This window comes from Blennius ocellaris, assembly GCF_963422515.1.
Source record: "Blennius ocellaris genome assembly, chromosome: 17".
Lineage (NCBI taxonomy): Eukaryota > Metazoa > Chordata > Actinopteri > Blenniiformes > Blenniidae > Blennius > Blennius ocellaris.
The window spans coordinates 9495951-9516264 of NC_137666.1; the positions used below are offsets into that span (position 1 = coordinate 9495951).

General features: G+C 46.2%; 3 protein-coding genes across 3 annotated transcripts in view; 1 reads left to right on the forward strand and 2 right to left on the reverse strand.

Annotated features, from left to right (window-relative positions):
- Nucleotides 1–2366: 2366 nt before the first annotated feature.
- Nucleotides 2367–5360, reverse strand: msl2a (MSL complex subunit 2a; the record flags this gene model as incomplete). Its single annotated transcript, XM_080512492.1, has 3 exons — nucleotides 5201–5360; nucleotides 3046–4451; nucleotides 2367–2669 (listed from the first exon to the last, which is right to left on the reverse strand). Exons 1-3 carry the CDS (start codon nucleotides 5340–5342, stop codon nucleotides 2367–2369), a joined length of 1851 nt encoding a protein of 616 aa, XP_080368618.1. The 5' UTR covers nucleotides 5343–5360.
- Nucleotides 5361–7547: 2187 nt separating this feature from the next.
- On the forward strand, nucleotides 7548–12533 carry pccb (propionyl-CoA carboxylase subunit beta). Its single transcript, XM_080513366.1, has 15 exons — nucleotides 7548–7796; nucleotides 8599–8718; nucleotides 8797–8865; nucleotides 8962–9018; nucleotides 9122–9235; nucleotides 9345–9455; nucleotides 9569–9677; nucleotides 9809–9929; nucleotides 10021–10102; nucleotides 10205–10328; nucleotides 10444–10551; nucleotides 11075–11175; nucleotides 11308–11406; nucleotides 11519–11618; nucleotides 11700–12533. The coding sequence occupies exons 1-15, from the start codon at nucleotides 7551–7553 to the stop codon at nucleotides 11819–11821; spliced, it is 1683 nt and encodes a 560-aa protein (XP_080369492.1). The 5' UTR covers nucleotides 7548–7550; the 3' UTR covers nucleotides 11822–12533.
- A 740-nt stretch (nucleotides 12534–13273) lies between these two features.
- The window catches only part of stag1a (STAG1 cohesin complex component a), a 40210-nt gene continuing 33169 nt past the window's right edge, over nucleotides 13274–20314 (reverse strand). Inside the window, exons 21-32 of the mRNA XM_080513429.1 lie at nucleotides 19081–19173; nucleotides 18800–18974; nucleotides 17968–18107; nucleotides 17743–17844; nucleotides 17456–17604; nucleotides 17247–17375; nucleotides 16957–17159; nucleotides 16689–16857; nucleotides 16047–16163; nucleotides 15771–15885; nucleotides 15334–15414; nucleotides 13274–14786 (exon numbers count right to left, since the gene is read on the reverse strand). Coding sequence (XP_080369555.1) covers nucleotides 14763–14786; nucleotides 15334–15414; nucleotides 15771–15885; nucleotides 16047–16163; nucleotides 16689–16857; nucleotides 16957–17159; nucleotides 17247–17375; nucleotides 17456–17604; nucleotides 17743–17844; nucleotides 17968–18107; nucleotides 18800–18974; nucleotides 19081–19173 — 1497 coding nt within the window. The 3' untranslated portion in view covers nucleotides 13274–14762. The remainder of the gene's footprint in view (nucleotides 14787–15333; nucleotides 15415–15770; nucleotides 15886–16046; nucleotides 16164–16688; nucleotides 16858–16956; nucleotides 17160–17246; nucleotides 17376–17455; nucleotides 17605–17742; nucleotides 17845–17967; nucleotides 18108–18799; nucleotides 18975–19080; nucleotides 19174–20314) is intronic.

Below are 20314 nucleotides of genomic sequence, written 5' to 3' on the forward strand. Positions count from 1 at the left end.
TTAAAAATGATTTTAACACATTTCCGCTTGATTATCTGGCCCAAATTCAGTAGCAGCAATATCGCCAACTGTTTTGAAAAGTGTGTGGAGAGATTCAGTTTTTGGAATATAGATCCCAGTAACCCTGATCTCCTTTCTATCTAACCACGCATATCTTTCAGATATGCGTGGTTTGTGGGGGTTTCTTTCTCTATAATTAATGGATGTATTGGTGAAGACGTTTATGACATCCCCAAAGAACGAGCTCAAATAACTCCAGCAATGCCGTACATGTTCATTTAGTGGCCTCAGGTCAAAAGTTTGTTTTTCCTTCACTTTCATCTCGAGGGAGAAAAACAAAAGTACAAATTCCTCACTAGAGTGCAGATTTCAGTGTGAATTTGTGGGGATTTTCTCACCACATCTGCTGCTTATAATTTCACCAGTGTTGTTTTCGTCTCGCAACATCTGCATATGTGATCAATACACAGAGATCATGTTTCCAGGGTGAGTTCACACTTGTTGCACTAATTAAACCAGGCTGTGATGTGATTGCTCCGTTTGGGTTTTGACTTCGCAAAATGTGCTGATCCAGTTCAGTTGCGATCAGTCGGTGCTCCAGTCCGATAGCCTCACCCCTCTACACAAAAAGGCAAAAAACTGAAAAAGTAAAAAACTATCATTTATTTCATGTTGTATTACATGTTTTTTCATATTATGGCAGTGAATGTTTCAGCAACAATAGTCACTCCTCAAACAAGAGCTTTTACATTAAAAACAAACCAAAAATCAGGGTTCAAGTAATGCCCAAAAGAAATACATTTAAAAACATACTCTCTCACACACACACGCACGCACATACACACACACAGGAAGAAAGAATATAGTTGCTGATCATACCATAATCCGTCTGCTACTTCCTGGTGGTTTACGAGGAGAACCTACATGTTCGTTTGGTCAGATTCCCTCTTTTCAGTCTGGTTTTTTTTTTGGTCAAAATGACTGAACCGACAAAACATAGTGTAGTTACAGGTGACGGTAAACACAAAACGTGGACGACACTCGGCCTCGTGGGTTATAGACCGACTTCGATGTGATCCAACCCCAAAACGCAAAGAGAAAACAAGTGATGCCACATTTCAAGCACTTGTTATCAAAAATAGCCTCCGAGTCGGCCTCTGGTGGATCGGGACACTACAACTTGGGGAAGAAATGCACACGCGGAGGATAGTTTTGCCTTGGTGATGACAACCTATGGCTTAAGTTAACCTATACACACACACAAGGGGGTCATGTACAAACTCAGAATCAAAGAGTAACATGTATTCTTGTTGAAGACAAGTCATTTAAAGTCAATAATGGCAAATACTGTAAACAACTGTGTGTGCACGGGAGCTGGGAGGCTCCTTGTTGCTGCTCCTATTGCTTTGTTAACCAAGAATGGTTTTTTGGTTGCAGTTTGGCCAATCGGTCACACTAAGTGCTTACAACCAACCACCTGCCTCCCCACTGACATTACAGTAAATCTCAGCAGGCACATACACACACACACACACACACACGCACACGCACACACTCAGAAACTGTGGAGCCAGCCAAGTGCTTTGACGTGATCCTGCTGCCTATACAACGCCTGTATCAGTCAAGTTCATTAAGACAAATTTGCTAATGGGCGACAGTACTACAACTGAATGAATTGATGAGACAGAAAAAAAAAAAGGCAAACAGTCTTGTGCGAGTCTCCATAGATCACTCACAAGAACAATTAATAAGGTGTGAACAAACACATGTTTAAGGGTTAGTCAGTGCCGTTCTGATACCAAATATGCTTTTCCTAAACATTAACCGGGAGTGACACTCAAGCCCAGAAAATGCGGTGGCCTCAATATGCTGATGCAGGCGTCGTCATGCATCAAGTACGAGAAAAAGAAACACTCCAGTCCAGAGCTGTGCGAATGACTACACAAAAACTTAGGTATGAGTTTCTATTGCCTCTTACAGTATGTCTGCGGTCTATGAATGAAGAAAATAAAAGCACATCTGAAATACAGATCAGCCTTTGGAACCGAGTATAAGTATTTAACTACAGACAGGCAACAACACAAACTGGCACACAGGCACAATACAGGAGGCTTTGGCACACCCATGCTAGTCTTACTACTCAGCATTTTCCAACACAGGAGAGAGAAAAAAAAAAAAAAAAAAAAAAAAAAAAGAGAGAGCAGGTTACAGGACAAAACAGACCCATAGCTGCCTTAGATCACCTCCCTACAGGAAGAGGGAGGGGGTGGGGTGGGGGGGGGGGGTACAGGTTGTCTGACAGACACAATGATCAGCCGTCACATTCAATCGGCACCGAGCTGTTTTATATTTGGAGTCCCAGCCTCTCATCCAATCAGCAGCTCCAGGCTGTCCTCGTAGCTGGGTTCTTGCGGCGGGCTGGGGGACAGGAAGGCCGTGGTCACGGGGGTCCCCGTCGCCGTGGCAACGTTGAGGAGTGTGTTCGCGCGAATGCTGGTGGTCGCCGGGTTGCGCAGCGCCGCGGCCGCTGTGATGCTGGTGAGGTTGATGCCGAGCGTCAAGCGCGTCTGTTCCAAGGCCTTCTCTGGCACGGCGAAGGCCTCCAGCTTCTTCTCACCGTTGGCCATGTAGGAGTTCTGGCAGCCTCGACAGATACAATCCAAACACGCCTGGAAAAAAAAACAAAAAACGGGGGAAACACAAGAGCGTCACTCCTAAGGAATCGGATCGGCACTGGTTTCGCATTTCACAAGTGACTCGAAGAGGAGTGTGGGAGGAGGTGGTGCACTCTGAATTGTACTTTCATTCCTTTAGTGGGGCTTTTTGCTTATAGACACCTTACATACCCACACCTGCAAATGTTAAAACCAAACATCTTTTCATCCAACTGAGTGAGGCGGGGTGCTGGACCCGATCCCAGCTGATGACGAGCAAAGACGCATAGTGGACACATATACAGAGACACAACCACACAAAACTTGCTTTACCGCAGTTAAACAAAAACGTATTCAGTTGGCTGCCGGCACACACGCGTCTGGGCCTCACCTTGCGGTTTGAGTAGCAGGGACATCGCTGCCCCCTGCAGGTCAACACGGATGGATTCTGTGTGGCCCTGCCACATTTGCATCCCTTCTTCTCCACCGGCTTTTTGTAATGGGACCTGACGGGTGCCGAGGGAACCAGGCAGCCTGCCATCAAGCGCTGGTCTTTGCTCCGGTCCTTGGTCTTGGTGCCGCCGCTGCCGCGCGCCTTGGCGTGGGGCTTCTTCAGACTCGGCTCCACGTGCTTCCGAGCACCTTTATTGTAGTTCGGCGCGGGGCGACTGGGCTTAAGAGGCGCCCCGTTGGAAAGGGATGAGTACGTGTGGGCTGGTACAGTCAGGGTGGGTGCGGGCGGCGGTGTGTGTAGTGTGTGCGAGAGGTTTGGAGTGTGTTGATTGGACGAGCCCTGCAGGATGGAGGCGATCGGGAGAGGTTTCACCTTCTCTCTGTCGCTCTCTGAACGAGACCGTTTTCGGTTAAGGCGGACTGGCGGGGGCTTGGAGTTCGGTGGAGGATCGAAGGACGATGAGTGTATATGAGCACCGTGAGCCGTCACCGTGTTAGTCCTGTCGGGCGGAATCTGTGTGTAGTCGTGGGCTGCATCCAGCTGGATGTACATTTGAGTGTGTGTTCTGTCCGCCGCCATGTTTGTGTGGGTGTGCGTCCTTTCTGGCTGTGTGTGAAGAGAGTCCCGACCGGGCTGAAGGGGATCCAAGGTCTGTAAAACCTCCTCCACGCTGAGAAGCAACACCTCCCCCTCCTCCAGCTCCCTGCTACTAGATTCCCCATCCCTGAGTGAGCACACGGTGCCTGGTGTCGGGGCGAAAGGTTCAGTGGTCAGACTCAGTTCCAAACCACCGCATGCGGCGTTGGAAACAGACAGTCCTGCCTGTGGCTGCTCCTCAATCAGCTCACACACTTCGAGCTCAGGAGAAGAAGGTACTTGTTCCTCCAGCACTCCTCCATTGCATTCCTGCGGCGCGACCGAACAGGGAGGGTCCGAGGAGGAGCTCTGGGGCGCCGCCGACAGCGCTGCGGGAGCAGGCGGGGCCTCAGTGGGGGTCAGCGACTCCACGGCAGAGGGGTTCACATCTTCTTGTGCTAAGCTTTGGTCCTCTATCTCCAGCTCCTCTTTGTGTGACATGACTTCTTCCAGCAGGGCCATAACCTCCGGAGACCCCCCGACATGGCTGCTGATGGACTGCAGCAGCGCCGAATGAGTCACGTAGAGGCAGAGCTTCTTGTAGCACTGCACCAATAAAGACACCTGTTTGTTCTCCTGGAAACAGGAATAGTCTTTACAGCGGTTGCAGGCCAACCTGATCTGCATCTTCTTGCCTTTGCAGCCTAAGCAGACGTAATGTGGACACTCGGGGTTTGCTGTTGAGATGGGATCCTGGAGAAGTTTACCTAAGGGGAACACAAGATGAATATGGTTCAGACAGTTTTGACACAATTGCATATTATAAAGCAGATTTGTTTTTTGATAGAGATATTTAAGGATGAACTTCTTTCCTCATTGGAAAGTACATTTAAAAACAAACACTTGGCATAGCTTTCAAATGCTATTCTGTGTGGTCAACAATGCAAACATGGAGAACCTACAATCAGTGCGTTGGATTTCAACTCTTCATCAGTAGATGCAATAGCAAATAATAACTAACTTAAAGACCCTAATACAGTTTAGTATAATGATGATGTGCAATTGACAGTCTCTCCAAGCATTTTTTTTTTCATTGTTTACACCACCAAAACCACCAATCATGCTGAAGGATTTCCCCGACAACAGAAACTCATAGAAAGAGGTCAGAAATGTTGTTTCATTTTGTCAACATTTTCAGTTTCTTAACGTGTGTGGGCGAGTAAATAAAGCGGGTATAGGAAACACATGGCTCTGCAGCAGGCACAACAACAGAGGGGCCGTCAGCAAGGACGGGTGACCGGGAGCTCACGCGCGGTTGCCACGGTGACGCCGGGGCTGAGTGAACGCCACAAACCGACGTGCCGAGACCACGACTGTCAATATCAATATCGTAATTATAAAGCGCATAGGTGGTTCTGGTCCCAGATCAGATCACAATGCGACGTTAAGGCTGTTCTTGCAGCGACATGACACGAAAGCGGATCGGACCGGACGCGACTCTTCTCGGGATGCTTACCACAGACGAGGCAGGCGAGGGACTGTCGGAAGTAGGGCAGTAACTTGTACATCTCCGCGAAGGTGTGAGGCTGCCGAGGGTCGCACTGCAGCACAGCCCGGCTGGCAGACACGTACAGAGCGGTTGCATTAGGAGGGTCCATAGCGGTAAACTCCGCAGCCTCACGGTGAAAATCCAGCCGCTCTCAGTGAAGAATACACCAGCCAAATCCCGGTGTGATGAAAAATGGATTAAAAAAAACCCCAAAACAAAACAAAAAAAAAACAATATCCAATCGGTGCAACACACCGTCACTCCAGCGTGCCAATGCGGAGATTAGTCTCGAATTAATAACATAGACATGAGATAACGGTTACAGTAGAGTAGGCACCACGAAACGCGCACAACGGCAGCTAGCTCAGCAAAGCGGCTAGCCAGAGTTAGCATCACTGGTCCCGTCAGGCGTTGCTTTTATCCAACAACGTTTACAGACGACACATAAATATTGCACTGGCTAGAACCAATTAGGCGCCTGGCAACAGTCGCTCACACAGTCAACACAGCCCTGGGGCCAGCGTTGAATCGGATGTTCAAAGGGTTAGCATCGTGAAGCTACCGTTAGCTTACTACATCCGTCAAAACGTTCTCCAGAAAAGATGGCCAGTGATAGCCATGAAGTCCATACACCGTCCAACGCCGCGTCCTCTCCGGTGCTCAAATGAGTCGCCAGGTGCTGCTAATGTCCCGCGTTTGTCGGGTTTGAACTGAGCAAACGGTCAGCAGGCGCGCTCTTGATGTAAACAAAGCTAACCTGCTAGCGTTAGCATAGCCAGTAAATTAGCTCTCGAAGACTCAACCGTCACAGTGTCTCGCAGCCGCTCGTCTTATTCCTCACTCAGAGGTGCCAAGTGCAAGCTGCCAACTGGAATCTCCACAATTTTTTGTACGTTTTACTGTAACACTTGTCGATCCGTGATCGAAACATAGCTCACTGGCCGTTTCACAAATGCATCAATCATTCGATTTTCCACTTTTCCTCGTACCAGCCCCTCTTCACGAGCGCGGTAATCTCGCGAGGTTTCCGCCATCAGTTACCGTGGTTACCGGAGTGCACGAGACCTCCGCGCCGCGCTCCAGGTGTCTCAAATACTTAAAAACTTTTGAAATCAACTGCAATATTTAATACATTCGTAAAAACATCCGTAACCAGTATCTTAACCCCACTAAATTATGTAATTACTTACTATTTCCAGTTAGAAAAAAGAACTTTATTCTTGCGGAATATTTTAGGACATTTCCAGTGGGCTTTGCAAACACAAATATGTGCTATTTATATTTAAGAAAATGTTGACATTTTAAGTTCACGAAATGTTTTACTAAATGCACTTTATGTCAATTTCTTGCACTTGATAAATAAAATAGTAAAAAAAAAACAGAAAAAAGAAAATGTTGACATTTCACTCAGATTTTATGACTCATATCATCAAAATGTATCTAAATATTAAATATTTCTACCCTCTTCATATCTAAGTACTGTTTTCTAACAATATCATTCATTATTTACAAGAAAAACAAAGCTCAGAATATAACTTTTTATACATTGAGTATATAAAAAAATGCATACTGTAACTAGCGTCACACACTCTGTACTCTTCCTTCATCCCTCCATACCGCTGAGTGGAACTCAGGTTCAGTGTTGAAGGTTTCGTCTCCAAAAAGAGCCGATAGACTCATGAATAACTGTAGCTTCAAATAATCCACTACCCATTATGAAGGACCTTTAAATTAACCAATGTGATCAACTTTATGACTATTCGCCTCCAGACTAAATAACCAGTTGCCTCACAACAAAGGACGAAGAATAAGACAAACCAAATGTGACGTATTAAAAAGTGTCGGGATAAGAAATTAACTTCACTGTGCGTCAGCGAAAGGAGTTGATCTGTGGAAGAACAGGAATGGCAAATAAAAAAAACATCTAAAACATGAGTGAAGTTCAAATAGATCTATATGAGCAACATAATAAACTGCTAAGGGATGATTGAAGTGGTTAGTTCTACATATCTGATGTACAACTATACTGTCTTTCGTTTGATATTTTTGTTGCTTGTTAAAAAAAAACAACTAAATCCCTTATCTTATCCCGTTTCCCAACAAACGTTGCGCTTCACGTTTTACCTGACAGAACAAACTCAGGACAAAAAGTCCCACAGACGTGACTTTCAGGTAACACAGAAATACAGGTCCCGCCCCTCCTTCGAATGAGTGGAGCCCATTCCTTGCTTCTGATTGGCTGAGAGAACTCGCCCCCTATTTTCTATTGGTTGAAACCGTAGCCCGTCACCTCTGTCATCCCGGATCACGCTCGGTAATGATGGCGGCCTTCTGTGTGGCTCGGACTAGCTGCGGACTCATCAATGGCTTGAGAGTCTCCTTCAGGGGTCTGGCGCAGGTGAAATATGGCGCGGTCTGTGCGGCAGCACCGCAGACGGCTGTGCAGCGGGACCGCCGGTGGTATTCGGTGGGCCATCTGTCCGTTAAGGAGCGGATCGAGCAGAAGCGTAAAGCGGCGCTGGTCGGAGGAGGTCAGAAGAGAATAGAAGCGCAGCACAAGAAGGTAAAAGTCTCAAAACAGCCGAGTGTCTGTTTTTATTGTCGCTACACGCGAGGACATTTCTGTGTGACACACACTTCCGATCGCTTTAAACTCTCTGAACTTGCAGAGGTTGCGTGGTGAATGCCTGGCTCAAGGGCTGTAAAGAGACTGACTGGTTAATAATGTACCATTGTTACACACACACACACACACACACACACACACACACACACACACACTTGAAACAAAACTTTGACTACATGTTTACGTCTGCCCTCCACAACAGCAGGTGACGCTATGAGTCAGTTAAATATCAGTGTGCCATGCAGAGATCAGAGCTCCTGATAAGAACAGTTATTGTTGATAATCACACTTATTCCTCTTTAGACCATCCATTGAGACGCCACACGCACCCTGAAGTGTAAGCTGAGGATCATTATACTGATATATATATATATATATATATATATATATATTTGCGTAATGTAAAGTTGTATTAAGTAACACAATCAGAAATTTATATGACATGTCAAAGTGACCGCACCAATCAAACACAATGAATTTGAAAAGGTTTTAATCCGACAGCTGACAGGTTACCACTGAGCAAGACCTTTGACCCCCAGCAGGTCACTGGGCACCATGGCAGCCCACCACTCTGAGACATAATAACCTTTGTAATATAACAACCTCTAAATGACCGTCCATTGTTGTTTTTAAAATGTATACATTTGGTTTTTTTTTTAAATATCTTTAACAATGACTGGGTGGTTTAAGAGGGTGATGTTATGTAACAGTGTTTTGTAATTGAGATCCTCTGCTGCAGGGTAAGCTGACGGCCCGGGAGCGAGTGCAGCTCCTGCTGGACCCCGACTCCTTCGAGGAGTCCGACATGTTCGTGGAGCATCGCTGTGCTGACTTCGGCATGGAGCAGGACAGAAACAAGGTAGCAGGACACACACACACACACGCCGAAACTTTTTTCTTTTCCGTTTTCCGTGAATCCACTTCTCTTTTGTTTTAGTTCCCCGGTGACAGTGTTGTGACCGGCCGAGGCAGGATCAACGGCAGGCTGGTTTATGTCTTCAGTCAGGTGCAAGCACATTTTACACAACAGAACTTTTTAAGGCGGAGCGAATGACACCGAGCCGGTTTCACTTTGGCTTTCCTCCTGCGCTGTTCTTCTTAGGACTTCACTGTGTTTGGTGGCAGTTTGTCTGGAGCTCATGCACAGAAGATCTGTAAGGTAAACGGACACTCGGCATCTTCTAAAGTTGCTAGTAAGCTGTAAGAACAGGAAAGATTGCGTTTATCTTCCTTTTTAAAAAAAAATTTTTTTTTATACAAAGATTATGGACCAGGCCATGATGGTCGGTGCGCCCGTGATCGGACTCAATGACTCCGGAGGCGCTCGGATCCAGGAAGGAGTAGAATCTCTGGCCGGATACGCAGATATTTTCCTGGTAGGAGTGTTTTTATGCCAGTCAGTCGTACTTTGCCTTATTTCGTCAGATGAGACACTTCTGGTTGCGTGCAAAGTTTAATTACAAAGGAGGTTGATTGCTGTTGCAGAGGAACGTGTTGGCTTCAGGAGTCGTCCCTCAGATCTCACTCATCATGGGTCCGTGTGCAGGAGGGGCCGTGTACTCGCCCGCGCTGACCGATTTCACCTTCATGGTGAAGGTGAGGACTCGCATCAGTCCACTTTTAATTTCACGTGAAGTCCAACCTTTCACAGAGGAAGTGATATTGGACTCCATGAATAGCCATGTTTATTTATATGCGTGTGTGGGCAGGACACGTCGTATCTGTTTATCACAGGCCCCGATGTTGTGAAGTCCGTCACCAATGAAGACGTGACTCAGGAGGAGCTCGGTGGAGCCAAAACTCACACGTCTGTGTCCGGTCAGTTTTTTTTTTTATACGACCTGTCAAATTATCGAGCAAAAGCCTCCCCCGCTTTTGGTTTCTCGTTTCAGGGAAGAAGAAAAAATGCACATTTGAATGAACGTTCGGCGTTCCGCCGTATTTTACAGGCGTCGCCCACCACGCGTTTGAGAACGACGTCGAGGCCCTGCTCAACCTGCGCGAGTTCTTCAACTTCCTTCCTCTCAGCAACCAGGATCCGGCTCCCATCAGGAAGTGCCACGACCCCAGGTGAGCGAGGCAGCGGCGGTGAACCAGCAACTCCTCCTCACTGGGAGTGTCGCTTTCTTTTATTCGTCGCTGACGATTCTTTCTCCGTCAGCGATCGTCTGGTCCCGTCACTGGACACCATCGTCCCGTTCGAGTCGACGAAAGCCTACGACATGCTGGACATCGTTCACGCAGTATGTATACACACACACACACACACACACACACACACACACACTATCAACACATTCCGCTCAGCAATTAGTCAAAGGTTTATCTTTTAAATATCATTTCAGATTGTGGACGAGAGAGACTTCTTTGAGATCATGCCCCACTATGCCAAAAACATCGTGGTGGGATTTGCCCGAATGAATGGACGCACTGTAGGCATTGTGGGTAATCAGCCCAAAGTGGCCTCTGGTGAGTGATGATAATTGGAGAGTCGTCATGAAGTTGGATTAAACCTCAAAAAGCAGCATCCTGGGGAGATGTTTGTTCAGCTCGTTGTGTCTGCTTTCCGTTTCCCCCCCATCAGGATGTTTGGACATTAATTCTTCAGTGAAAGGAGCTCGATTTGTTCGCTTCTGTGACGCGTTTAACATTCCCATCATCACCTTTGTGGATGTTCCGGGTTTCCTGCCAGGTATTCTTAAAAAAAAAAAGAAAGAAATCCCCATACATGTGTGCACAACGTCTTTGCTTATATTGTCGTTTTAATCATTTTTCAACTCATTTTTGATATTGTCAGTGTTTTCCTCATTGGTACAAATGGAAAATTCAGTTGCATAACAAAATATCTATAACCAAAGAAACTCGAATGTCAAAGAGTCGCAGCATGATTTATTCTCTGGAATAGAAAAAAAACAAAAACTGATGCCTTTTCTGTCAAGGAAATCAAAATACGAGAAAATAAAAGCTCTCCTTTGGTTGCAGCGATCAGAGCTGCATCAACTTTTGTCATTCTTCTAAATTGTAAGATATTCAGATGTATAAATCTTTGGAAGATACAGAAATTACTTTTTTTCTAGCACATATCGGCACACTGTTGAGATCCGTTTCATTTTAAGGCTGTTTTCCACTCTGAGTCCTGACGTTTAGTGTGGAAAACGAGCACATTAACCTGTTCTGCACACGTGTGTGTGTGTTCTAACTGCCGCTCTTGCCAGGCACGGCTCAGGAGTACGGAGGCATCATCCGACACGGAGCCAAGCTGCTGTTCGCCTTCGCCGAAGCGACCGTCCCCAAGATCACCATCATCACCAGAAAGGTGCGTTGTAGCAGGCCGACGTAGAGCGACAAGCCGCGCCTGCACGGACGCCTCGCACCGAAAAGAATCCCTTGACTTTCGCAGAACGCGGAGTTGATTTAAATAAAAACGCGCCGTGACTATGTATTCCAGGCTTACGGAGGAGCCTATGATGTGATGAGCTCCAAACACTTGAGGGGAGACGTGAACTACGCGTGGCCCACCGCTGAGGTGGCCGTCATGGGTGCCAAGGTGAATTAAAAAAAAAAAAACCCAGCAAAACACACTCCATCCATCCATACACTGGTTTTTCCTACTTTGGGCCTCCGGAGCCAATCCCAGACGATTGTCTTGCCTTCTTCAGGGCGCCGTTCAGATTATCTTCAGAGGAAAGGAGAACCAGGCTGAAGCGGAGGCCGAATACGTGGAGAAGTTCGCCAACCCTTTTCCAGCTGCTGTCAGAGGTTAATCCGCTTCGGAGGCTTTCCTTTCATTCTGGTGTGTTTTAAAAAAAAATCTCACACGAGCCTCTTCTGGTTGTCCAGGCTTCGTGGACGACATCATTGAGCCGGCCACCACTCGCAAGAAGATCTGCAGAGACCTGGAGGTCCTGGCCAGCAAGAAGCAGGTCAACCCCTGGAAGAAGCACGCCAACATCCCCCTGTGAAGCGTTCCCACACGGGACTCCCGACCCGCCCCGGCTCCACTAGTACCCGTCAACGACGGCTCTGGAAAGCAGATGTTTTTCCTCATGTAATCACATCTCCTCGCCCGTTTCCCCCCACTCCGCTGGTGTGTGTGTATGTGTGTGTGAGAGAGAGACACTCAGCCTTCACTCTGCTCGTCTTTTAAACGGTGTGAAGTTTATCGGGGGTTTTGGAGGAAGCGTCGGGGACGTCATCGCAGTGTGAATTGCCGACCATCGAGGCCTGAAAGCACGACGTCACATGACCTGGATTGAATAGTCACACATTCTGAGCGATTCGTCATGTCGGCAGCGGCCATATTGGCCTCCACTGTTGACTTTCTCTTGACATTTCAAGGACGCAGTCAAATCAGAGGTTACAAAATATGCAACTGTCAACATTTGTAGTGAAATATACTGAAGTCGCGTACAGTTCTTGTACTGTATTTTTTGTTTTTGTTTTTTTTAACAGTGAATTTCTTTTTAAATGCACTTGCTGTGTGGATCCTTCCCCATTTAGGTCATAAGTATTGCTCTCAGCCGGGACTCGTGCCTCCCCCCCCCCCTGTGGCAGGCTCCGTTCTGCCATCATGAACTCGACACCCATGTGGATTTTATTTACATCTGGCGGTGCATCACTTTCTACTTTGTACTCGACGGCTGTCCGATTTTGACAAATACAAATGACGTGATTCTGAGGAAACCGTGCGTCTTGGGTCTTGTGTGCTGCATGTCCCCACCCCCCCCCCCCCCCTTCTCTTTTTATCCAGATTACAATCTGTTGGGAGTTGCAGTCTCTTCTAAGGACTATCGAGTGTGGGGTCATCGTGAGGTCAACAATTACAGCTCTCTATGCTGGAGGATTCATTTTTGTAGGAAATTCCCACCCACGAGTGGGAAATCTGCATTTCTGGATGCTTGTTTCTACTTCACAGTTGGAAATACTGCGGTTTATTTGTAGCCATCAAACGATGAGTGCTCTGATAAAAGTCTGGCTATTTTCAATTTAAAGTTATTGGCTCAAACATCCACGATTTTTTTTTTCCACGATTCCCATCGTGATGAGATTTTGACAGTATTCAAATATAATTCTCAGACTTTGAAAACTATTAGTCACTTCAAATGAAATGAAAACCTCCCAACAGTTCAGTTTGACCCAGCAAGCTTTGCTTCGTTCCATATGAACATCATAAGAAACATCTAAAACTGACATAACATGCTGAATCTCACTTGATAAATCCATCCAGAGAACCTGTGATCTTGTGGTATTTCACGATCCCGCGCAATAAAGATCAAGAGTGAACTGTCAGAGTGCAGCCAAGCTGAGTCGTTTTTCATTTCAAAATGAGGACACGAACTCCGGTTCGCAAATCGATTACAGATTTTGTTTTATTAAAAAGAATTTTTAAGTTCACAGAAAAAAAAAAAACAGGCTTTTTTTTTTTTTATTTGATTCTTTTTTCTTTTTTTTTTCCTTCTTTTTTTAGAGTATTTTAGGGCAACTGATGTCAACTGCACTGCAGAAAAGATCCAATTGTCTCTGATATTTACAGGACGGCCAAACCAGCCAATGAGTGAGAGGTTTGTAAATGACTGATTAAAACCAACGGGAGGGTGAAGAAAACGGAACGGCAAAAAACACATTCAGAAGAAACCTTTCAGACATAACGGACCCGTCACTGCATTGGATATGAACCATGATTTCAAAAACCCTCTCGGAAGCGGCGGAGACAGTTTGGTGTAAAAACGAGGGGGAAACGGTTTTAGCCGGTGAAGAGGAGGTGAAGGGGGTAAATCTGCTGTAATACTCGAGTGTGAAGTGATTACAATCAGACCGTACAGCGCCGATAAGCTGGTAACCGTCGGATATGAGTTACAGATGTGGGACGGGGGAGGCTGGAATATACTGTAAGTATGTAGGCCACAATTTGGCAACAAACGAAGATACATATTCAAGAAAAGGCTGTACAAACATCGGACAAAAACAAAAAACACTCGATTTAAAACTTTAGTACTAAAGCTACAGAGTTGAAAATATGTTTATCGTCTTTTCTTTTTTTTTTTTTCAAACTTTTTTTTAAAATTTTCTTTACTTTAAAAAGTTATTTCGGGTGTGTTTGCTTGTGTGTGCAGAACGTTGGGGGTGGGGGGGGGGTTATCCGAGGTCGATTCAAGAACGACGACACTGGCTCTGCTTCCAGAACACACACCAGATGTTTACATCGGTACTGTTGACCTGTGTGTGTGTGTGTGTGTGTGTTTGTGAGCGCCGTTGCTCAACCATCGTCACCAACACTTTACACGCATCACGTCACACGGCAGCACCGGCACACACACAGACTCAGAGGTGGCGAATGGGGGGGGTAATAAGAGCAAAGATATAGAACATTTAGTACTGAGATCCTCGAAGTCGGTTTTAACCAGAAGGATCGGAGTGCAACACCAAAAGAAGAGGGGGGGTGGAGGGGTGGGGGGGGGGGGGGGGGGTCTGTACAGAGTGTTACGCTGCTCTGTGCTGCCAGCCGTGAGGCGAAGCAAACTGTACATCTGTTTCGGGGAAAATGTAAAAACTGCCAGTGCTTGTCGGCCAGCCGGCTGCAGGGCGCCGGCAGCGCTACCGCTAACAAGAGCTAAACCAACAGGCTGACGGAGGAGGAGGAGGATGAAGCTCTGTCATGACTCAGACTCCACTGGGGATCCTCCAGCCTGAAAGACCAGAGCGGAGCCTCAGTTCTCGCCGAGATCCGCCTCACACACCTTTCCATCGCGTGGAACAGAAAGAGAAAAGTACTTCAACAATGTTTTTTTTTCTTCTTCTTCTTCTTCTTCTGGGGAGTTTGATTGGCAGGCAGTCCGGGTTCAACTCCCCCCTCTTGTTTACTCCTGATAGAAATCCTGATCTCTGGATCTTGTCCCCTCCAGATCAGAACATGGGCATGGTGAATCCCTGCAGCCAGACAGGAGAGACGACGCCAAGTAATCAGATTACATGATGTCAACGTGAACATGTAATCGAAACTGGTGTTTAGAAAAATGTCGATACAAATGTAATTAATTAATTCATTGCAGTTAAAAGTGGACTTTTTTTTTTTTTTTAATCAGTGTATGATAAAGAAACAAATATTTCCCATCTTTTTCAAAGAAGCTTATTGAATCTTCTTTTCTTCTGACTAAATGTGTTTCTACATCTCAAACTGAAAATATAAACAATCTGTCACTCCACTCATTTCAATTCTCCACTTGTTTTATTTCACCTCAAAGTTTCTCCATAATCTAATCTGGTCTGAAAGCATTTGGATAATGTCGCAGTTTTGAGGAGTTGTGCTCTACAAACCAACACAATAGAAGTCAAATGAATCAAACTGTTCAGTTTTAGGGGTATTTACAGCAAATATTTACTGTATTTTGCTGTTAAGCTCAGACTTTTATCCTCATCAACCCACATGATTTTGGATTTAATCTGTGCTTCAGGTTAGATCATCTGTACGACTCACCGACTCGTCTTCAATCATCGCTGCAGAGTCGAAGAAGTCCGGTCTTAACTCTGCTCTTTCACGTCTGTTCCTCGACGGAGGCTGAAAGATTAAAAAAACCAAACAATCACATTTTATTCATTCAGCATTTCTTCATGCAGGTTTTTACAAGTTTGAGAGGATCACAAAGTATAACAAAGGACAAAGACCCTGAAAATGCAGTATTTGTTTTGGGGAGGAAAAAAAATTGATTTAAAATATTAAAAAGAAAACGAGATTAAATACAGAAACCCAATAAAATAGGACAAAACAAAATGACACAAGTTTAATATAAATTCAAAATCAGTGTAAAATGGACAAATGAGCTAAAATAAATGAACCACTCATTCATGAAAAGCCAGACTGGAGGTGAGCTTCAAGTGAGTTTAAAACAACTTGTCAGATTGAGAGTCACTCACCAGGTCGATCACCATCGTGTCTTCAAACTCCTCGTTCATGTCTTCCAGCTGACCCCGCGATGACATCATCACGTCCTCGAAGATCGGCTCTGCGTCGTCCTCCATCAGCCCGCGCCTGCGCCACAGAAACACTTCCTCATCTCGTCCAAATCAGCCTTTTATCACAATGATTACCGCGTTCCATGTCTGTCGGCGGGTGTCTATGTCGGGCTAAATCTGAAAAGCCTCACTCCTTGTGAGCGCTGCACATTTCAAAGCTGAAGAAAGCAAACGTACACGGTCTGCCGGACGCCCTGATTGCTGCGCGACTTGATGTAGTTCATGCCCGTCCGGTCCTTCCTGTTCACCTCCTCCATCTTCTGCTGGCCGAGCCACGACATCTGCATCTGAGGACTGAGGACAAGGACAGCCGGAGTCTGAATCAACACGACGACACACACACACTTCCAGCGGTCGCCAAACCCAATCTGCACGTGCAGAACGATGCTGACTCTTCATTTTTTTTAAATGTGTGGATATAAATAACATGAGGGTGTTTGTGAGGCGTCGTCGACTTGCAGATTTATTTTTGCAAATGTCGATTTCAATTAAAGACAACATTAGTTGAAATCCCAGCAGCACAGTGAGGGTGAAATGTGGAGGTCTGACATATGTTGTGAATTTAAACATTTCTATAGGTCAATACAGGCGATTATATTAAAGTAATTAAGTAATTATAGCATAATAACTGAATTTAAAATTTTTTTTTATATGTTAACCGACCAAAAACACTGTCCGGATGTGTATAAAAGGCCAAAACAAACCGTGAACATGTTCATTCAGACAGAAAAGACAAAACTGATAGAAATCAGCGGACAGGGACATGAATATATTGCGATCAAGGTTGGAGGAAACGAGTTGGTTTCTGCGTGAACTCACTTGTGTACGAAGTCGTTCTCGGAGCCGGGTTCTGAGTCTGGGTCGGGCATGTGTTCTGCCGGTCTGTTCTCTCGGAGGACTGTGGAGGTGAGCTGAGGGGTCTGGAGCGCCCCCGGTGTCTGGAGCGTGTCGTTGCGCAGCATCCACGAGCCCTCCACGCTGCTCTCCTCTGGAGGTGAGACACAGGGAAGGCGCACGGTCACAACAGCGGCAAACGCCAGCAGACGGTTGTTCCGACGCAGCAACGTGCCGCCTCGTTTCCGCTCACCCTCGATGCGCTTCTTGTGCAGCGGCGGCCGTCCCTTCTTGCTGCGTACGGAGCCCGTCTTGCTGCTGGAGCCCGACGTGACCGACATGTGGTCCTCGTCTCCTCCCGTCAGCAGGCTGTTCCTGTAGGAGATCAGCGGCAGCCACACGTCCTCCCGACGCTCCGACATCGACTCGGACATGAACTTCTCCAGGTACGAGTGTCTGCGGGCGAATCCATTAAATCAATATTAAAAAAAAACACTGAACGAGCCTGAGCTTCGACGGGGGGGAAAACGAGGGAGCACTTACACTGTCTTCTTGTCTTGGCGGATTAGTTTGGAGGAGAATTCACTGAGGACTTCCAGGAAGGCCAGATTGAGAGGAGGAAATTCTGGTCCCCGAGGATTCTGGTACTTGAATGCAAACTCTATTCCATCCCTGAAACGACAGCGAGAAGCGAGTGATGGAACGAGATGTCCGACCATAGATTTGCCCCCACTGGGAACGGACGACCTTACTTGTGCAACGTGGCGACGGCCTCTCTGGTCTTGATCTGATCCAGGCCAAAGGTGAGGGCGAAGCGGCGAGCCAGCTCCTTGATGCCGCTCACGTGAGAAGACGTTCGGTCCAGGTTGGGACCCTGGTCCTGCAGCAGCTCGTTGAACAGCTGCAATCGCACAAGGTGAACGGGGGAGGGAGGGAGGGAGAGAGGGAGAGAGAGAGAGAGAGAGAGCACTGGTGAGAGAAGCCGCCGCACAGAGACGGACAAAAGGAAGCTCCGTGCGAAGCGGCGGCAGCATCTCACCTGCTGCAGACTGAGGATGAGCGTCTTGGCACAGAGGATCTTGTCCGTCTGTCTGGTTTTACTGAGCGTTTCCTTGATGATGTCACCGTAATCGTTGTAATACTGAGGGAGAGAGAGGGAATGGTTGAACATAGATCATGTCACGGTAAATTTTCAACTGTATTCTTCAATTTTCCAATTTAAAATCCACGACTTCACGCAAAGCGCCGACAAACACACACACACCTTCATGTAATGTTTGAAGATGTCTGCAGCAGCGGGCATGTCCACGATGTCGTAGATGATGAGTTTGCAGAAAGCTGCGAGCAGGTTTCTCCTCTTGTGCAGCGCCTCGATCTTGTTGGCCTCGTCCTCCTCGTCTCCCTCTGCGGCCACAAAGACAGTGTTTGGTCAATTCCCCCCTTCTTCTGTTTTGCTTGAAAACATGTGATTGTAGAGGTATGACAGTCACGGAAAGTGAAAGTGGAATCATTTTAAAAGCCGACACAGATGCCGCTGGAACGTCTTGCCTCCGATACGGCCTGGCCCTTTAAGAGCATAAGAGCACTTGATGGATGGATGCATTCACCTGAGAAATGTGGGAGGTTCTGTTATCTAGTAGGACGGTGGTATCCATGAGTGTTCTCAATTCTTTACATGTATTTACTAAGAAAAAGACCTCATTTAGACTATTTTCAATACTAGAAATGGGGAATCAAATTGGTCAGTTTAATTTATTTCATATAAATGGCACGCAGGGATTTTTAAGCATCAAGTGTGACATTTTGCCTTTTTTTTCCTGGGTAACAAACGTTTTCCCCAAGTAATTTAATGGGCAATTTTGAAACAATATAAAGATGATGATGCACTTTAAATGTGCAACGTTTAAAAACAAAACCAAAAAAAAGATGTGAAAGTTAAATTCCTGAACTACTGAATCATTGTATGTCCACCTCTTAAGAATCAATGTGTTGAAAGCTGAAAAATAAATGAGATATTCCCCTTCTGCATGATTATCATCCATCCTGTCCACCTGTAACTCCTTTCTCACAGAAACATCTCTCTCTCTCTCTCTCACCCATGCTCTGGCTCTCATCGTCCTGGTCGATAAAGACGTGGTCCAGGACAAAGTTGAGCAGCTCGTTCTGCAGCGTGCTGTCCGGGTTAAACACCAGCGGCTGGAGGCCCTCCCGGCCGCCGGAGGTCAGCTGGTGACTGAAGATCATCAGCAGGTCGCACAGCAGCATGAACGCCTGGAGGAGAGTCGTGACGATCGATCGGAGACAACTTAATCGACCTAGCCGACGTGGCGTTAACCTTCTGCCGGCCGCGCTGCGGCCTTGCCGGCGTTGCTCTTACCTGTTCTTTGACCGGCGTGTTGACGTTGGACAGGCACTGTTGACACACGGCCAGAAAAGACTTGACGACTCTCCTGAGAGCCACCAGGTCGTCCTGCAGAGACAACACCGATACGCTCCATCAGCCGAGTGTCACAATAATCAATTTCACAGCGGCTCTGTTGAGGATAAAAAGTCCCCCCCCCAAGCCTTTCGGCATCAAGGAGCCAGTCTACCGTTTATGCATTCATCCATCTCTGAACAACTGCATTTAGGCAGAATAATCAATAAACAAAGAACTCTCGATGGTTGTATCACCGTCTAATGTATTCCCTTCATCGCAGTGTAATTAAGTTGTATCTTCAGATTAAAAAAAAAAAAAAGAAGGTATAATTAATTGATCCCTGGCCAGAGCACTCAGTCATTCTGTTGGAGTGAAAAAAGACGATTATTTCTAAAAGTCGAGCTCGTTACAGTCATAGATAATTGCATGACAACCACTTTACTAATCACTCAAATGTGTCGATCATTTATCCTGAGGGAAAAGATGAAAGTTTCTTGCTGGTGATGTGAAATTTCTCAAAGATTCTCTGGAGAAAAAAAAAAAAAGTGCTCTGGAATTTGAACTGCTTAATAGATCAATTTACACTTTGTTCTCACAAATACAGTCTTCACTGCCTTCCAACAGTTCATATAAATGTCACATTTTGAGCTTGTTCTTGAAACGGGAAAATTAATTTGACCTTTTTTCCTCTCAGGTTTCAAATGATTCAGTTACACGGATGCGTGGGTGTCAACAATGTTGGGCATGTGACTTTACAACAACTTGTAATATATTTGCCATGTAGTAATATCATTTCTACAAAACCAGTGATTGATCAGGTTTATCATGTTGGAAAGCTAATATTTCGAACGCAACTGTTTGCATGTGTTCTATAGAGAGCAACTTGCATAGTTGGGCATATAGGTGAGGTTCCACATAATCTTCAGCAGAAGCCTAATTTCTATCTGTCCTACTTCCACTTGAATCACAAAATAACTATCTTGGGATCTGAAGCCATTTCGTGGTGTTTAGTTGTTCAATGAGATGGATTTGTGGCGACATCCCCAAGGCGCTGCGGTCTCCGATATGGATTTCTAAACCAAAGCTGCCCGACTCTGCAGAAGAACGGATAAGCTCTCGTCCCTGTGGATCACTGCTGCTTAGACATGGCAGCCTTCACTCTGAGGATGGGGGGGGGGGGGGGGGGGGGTGT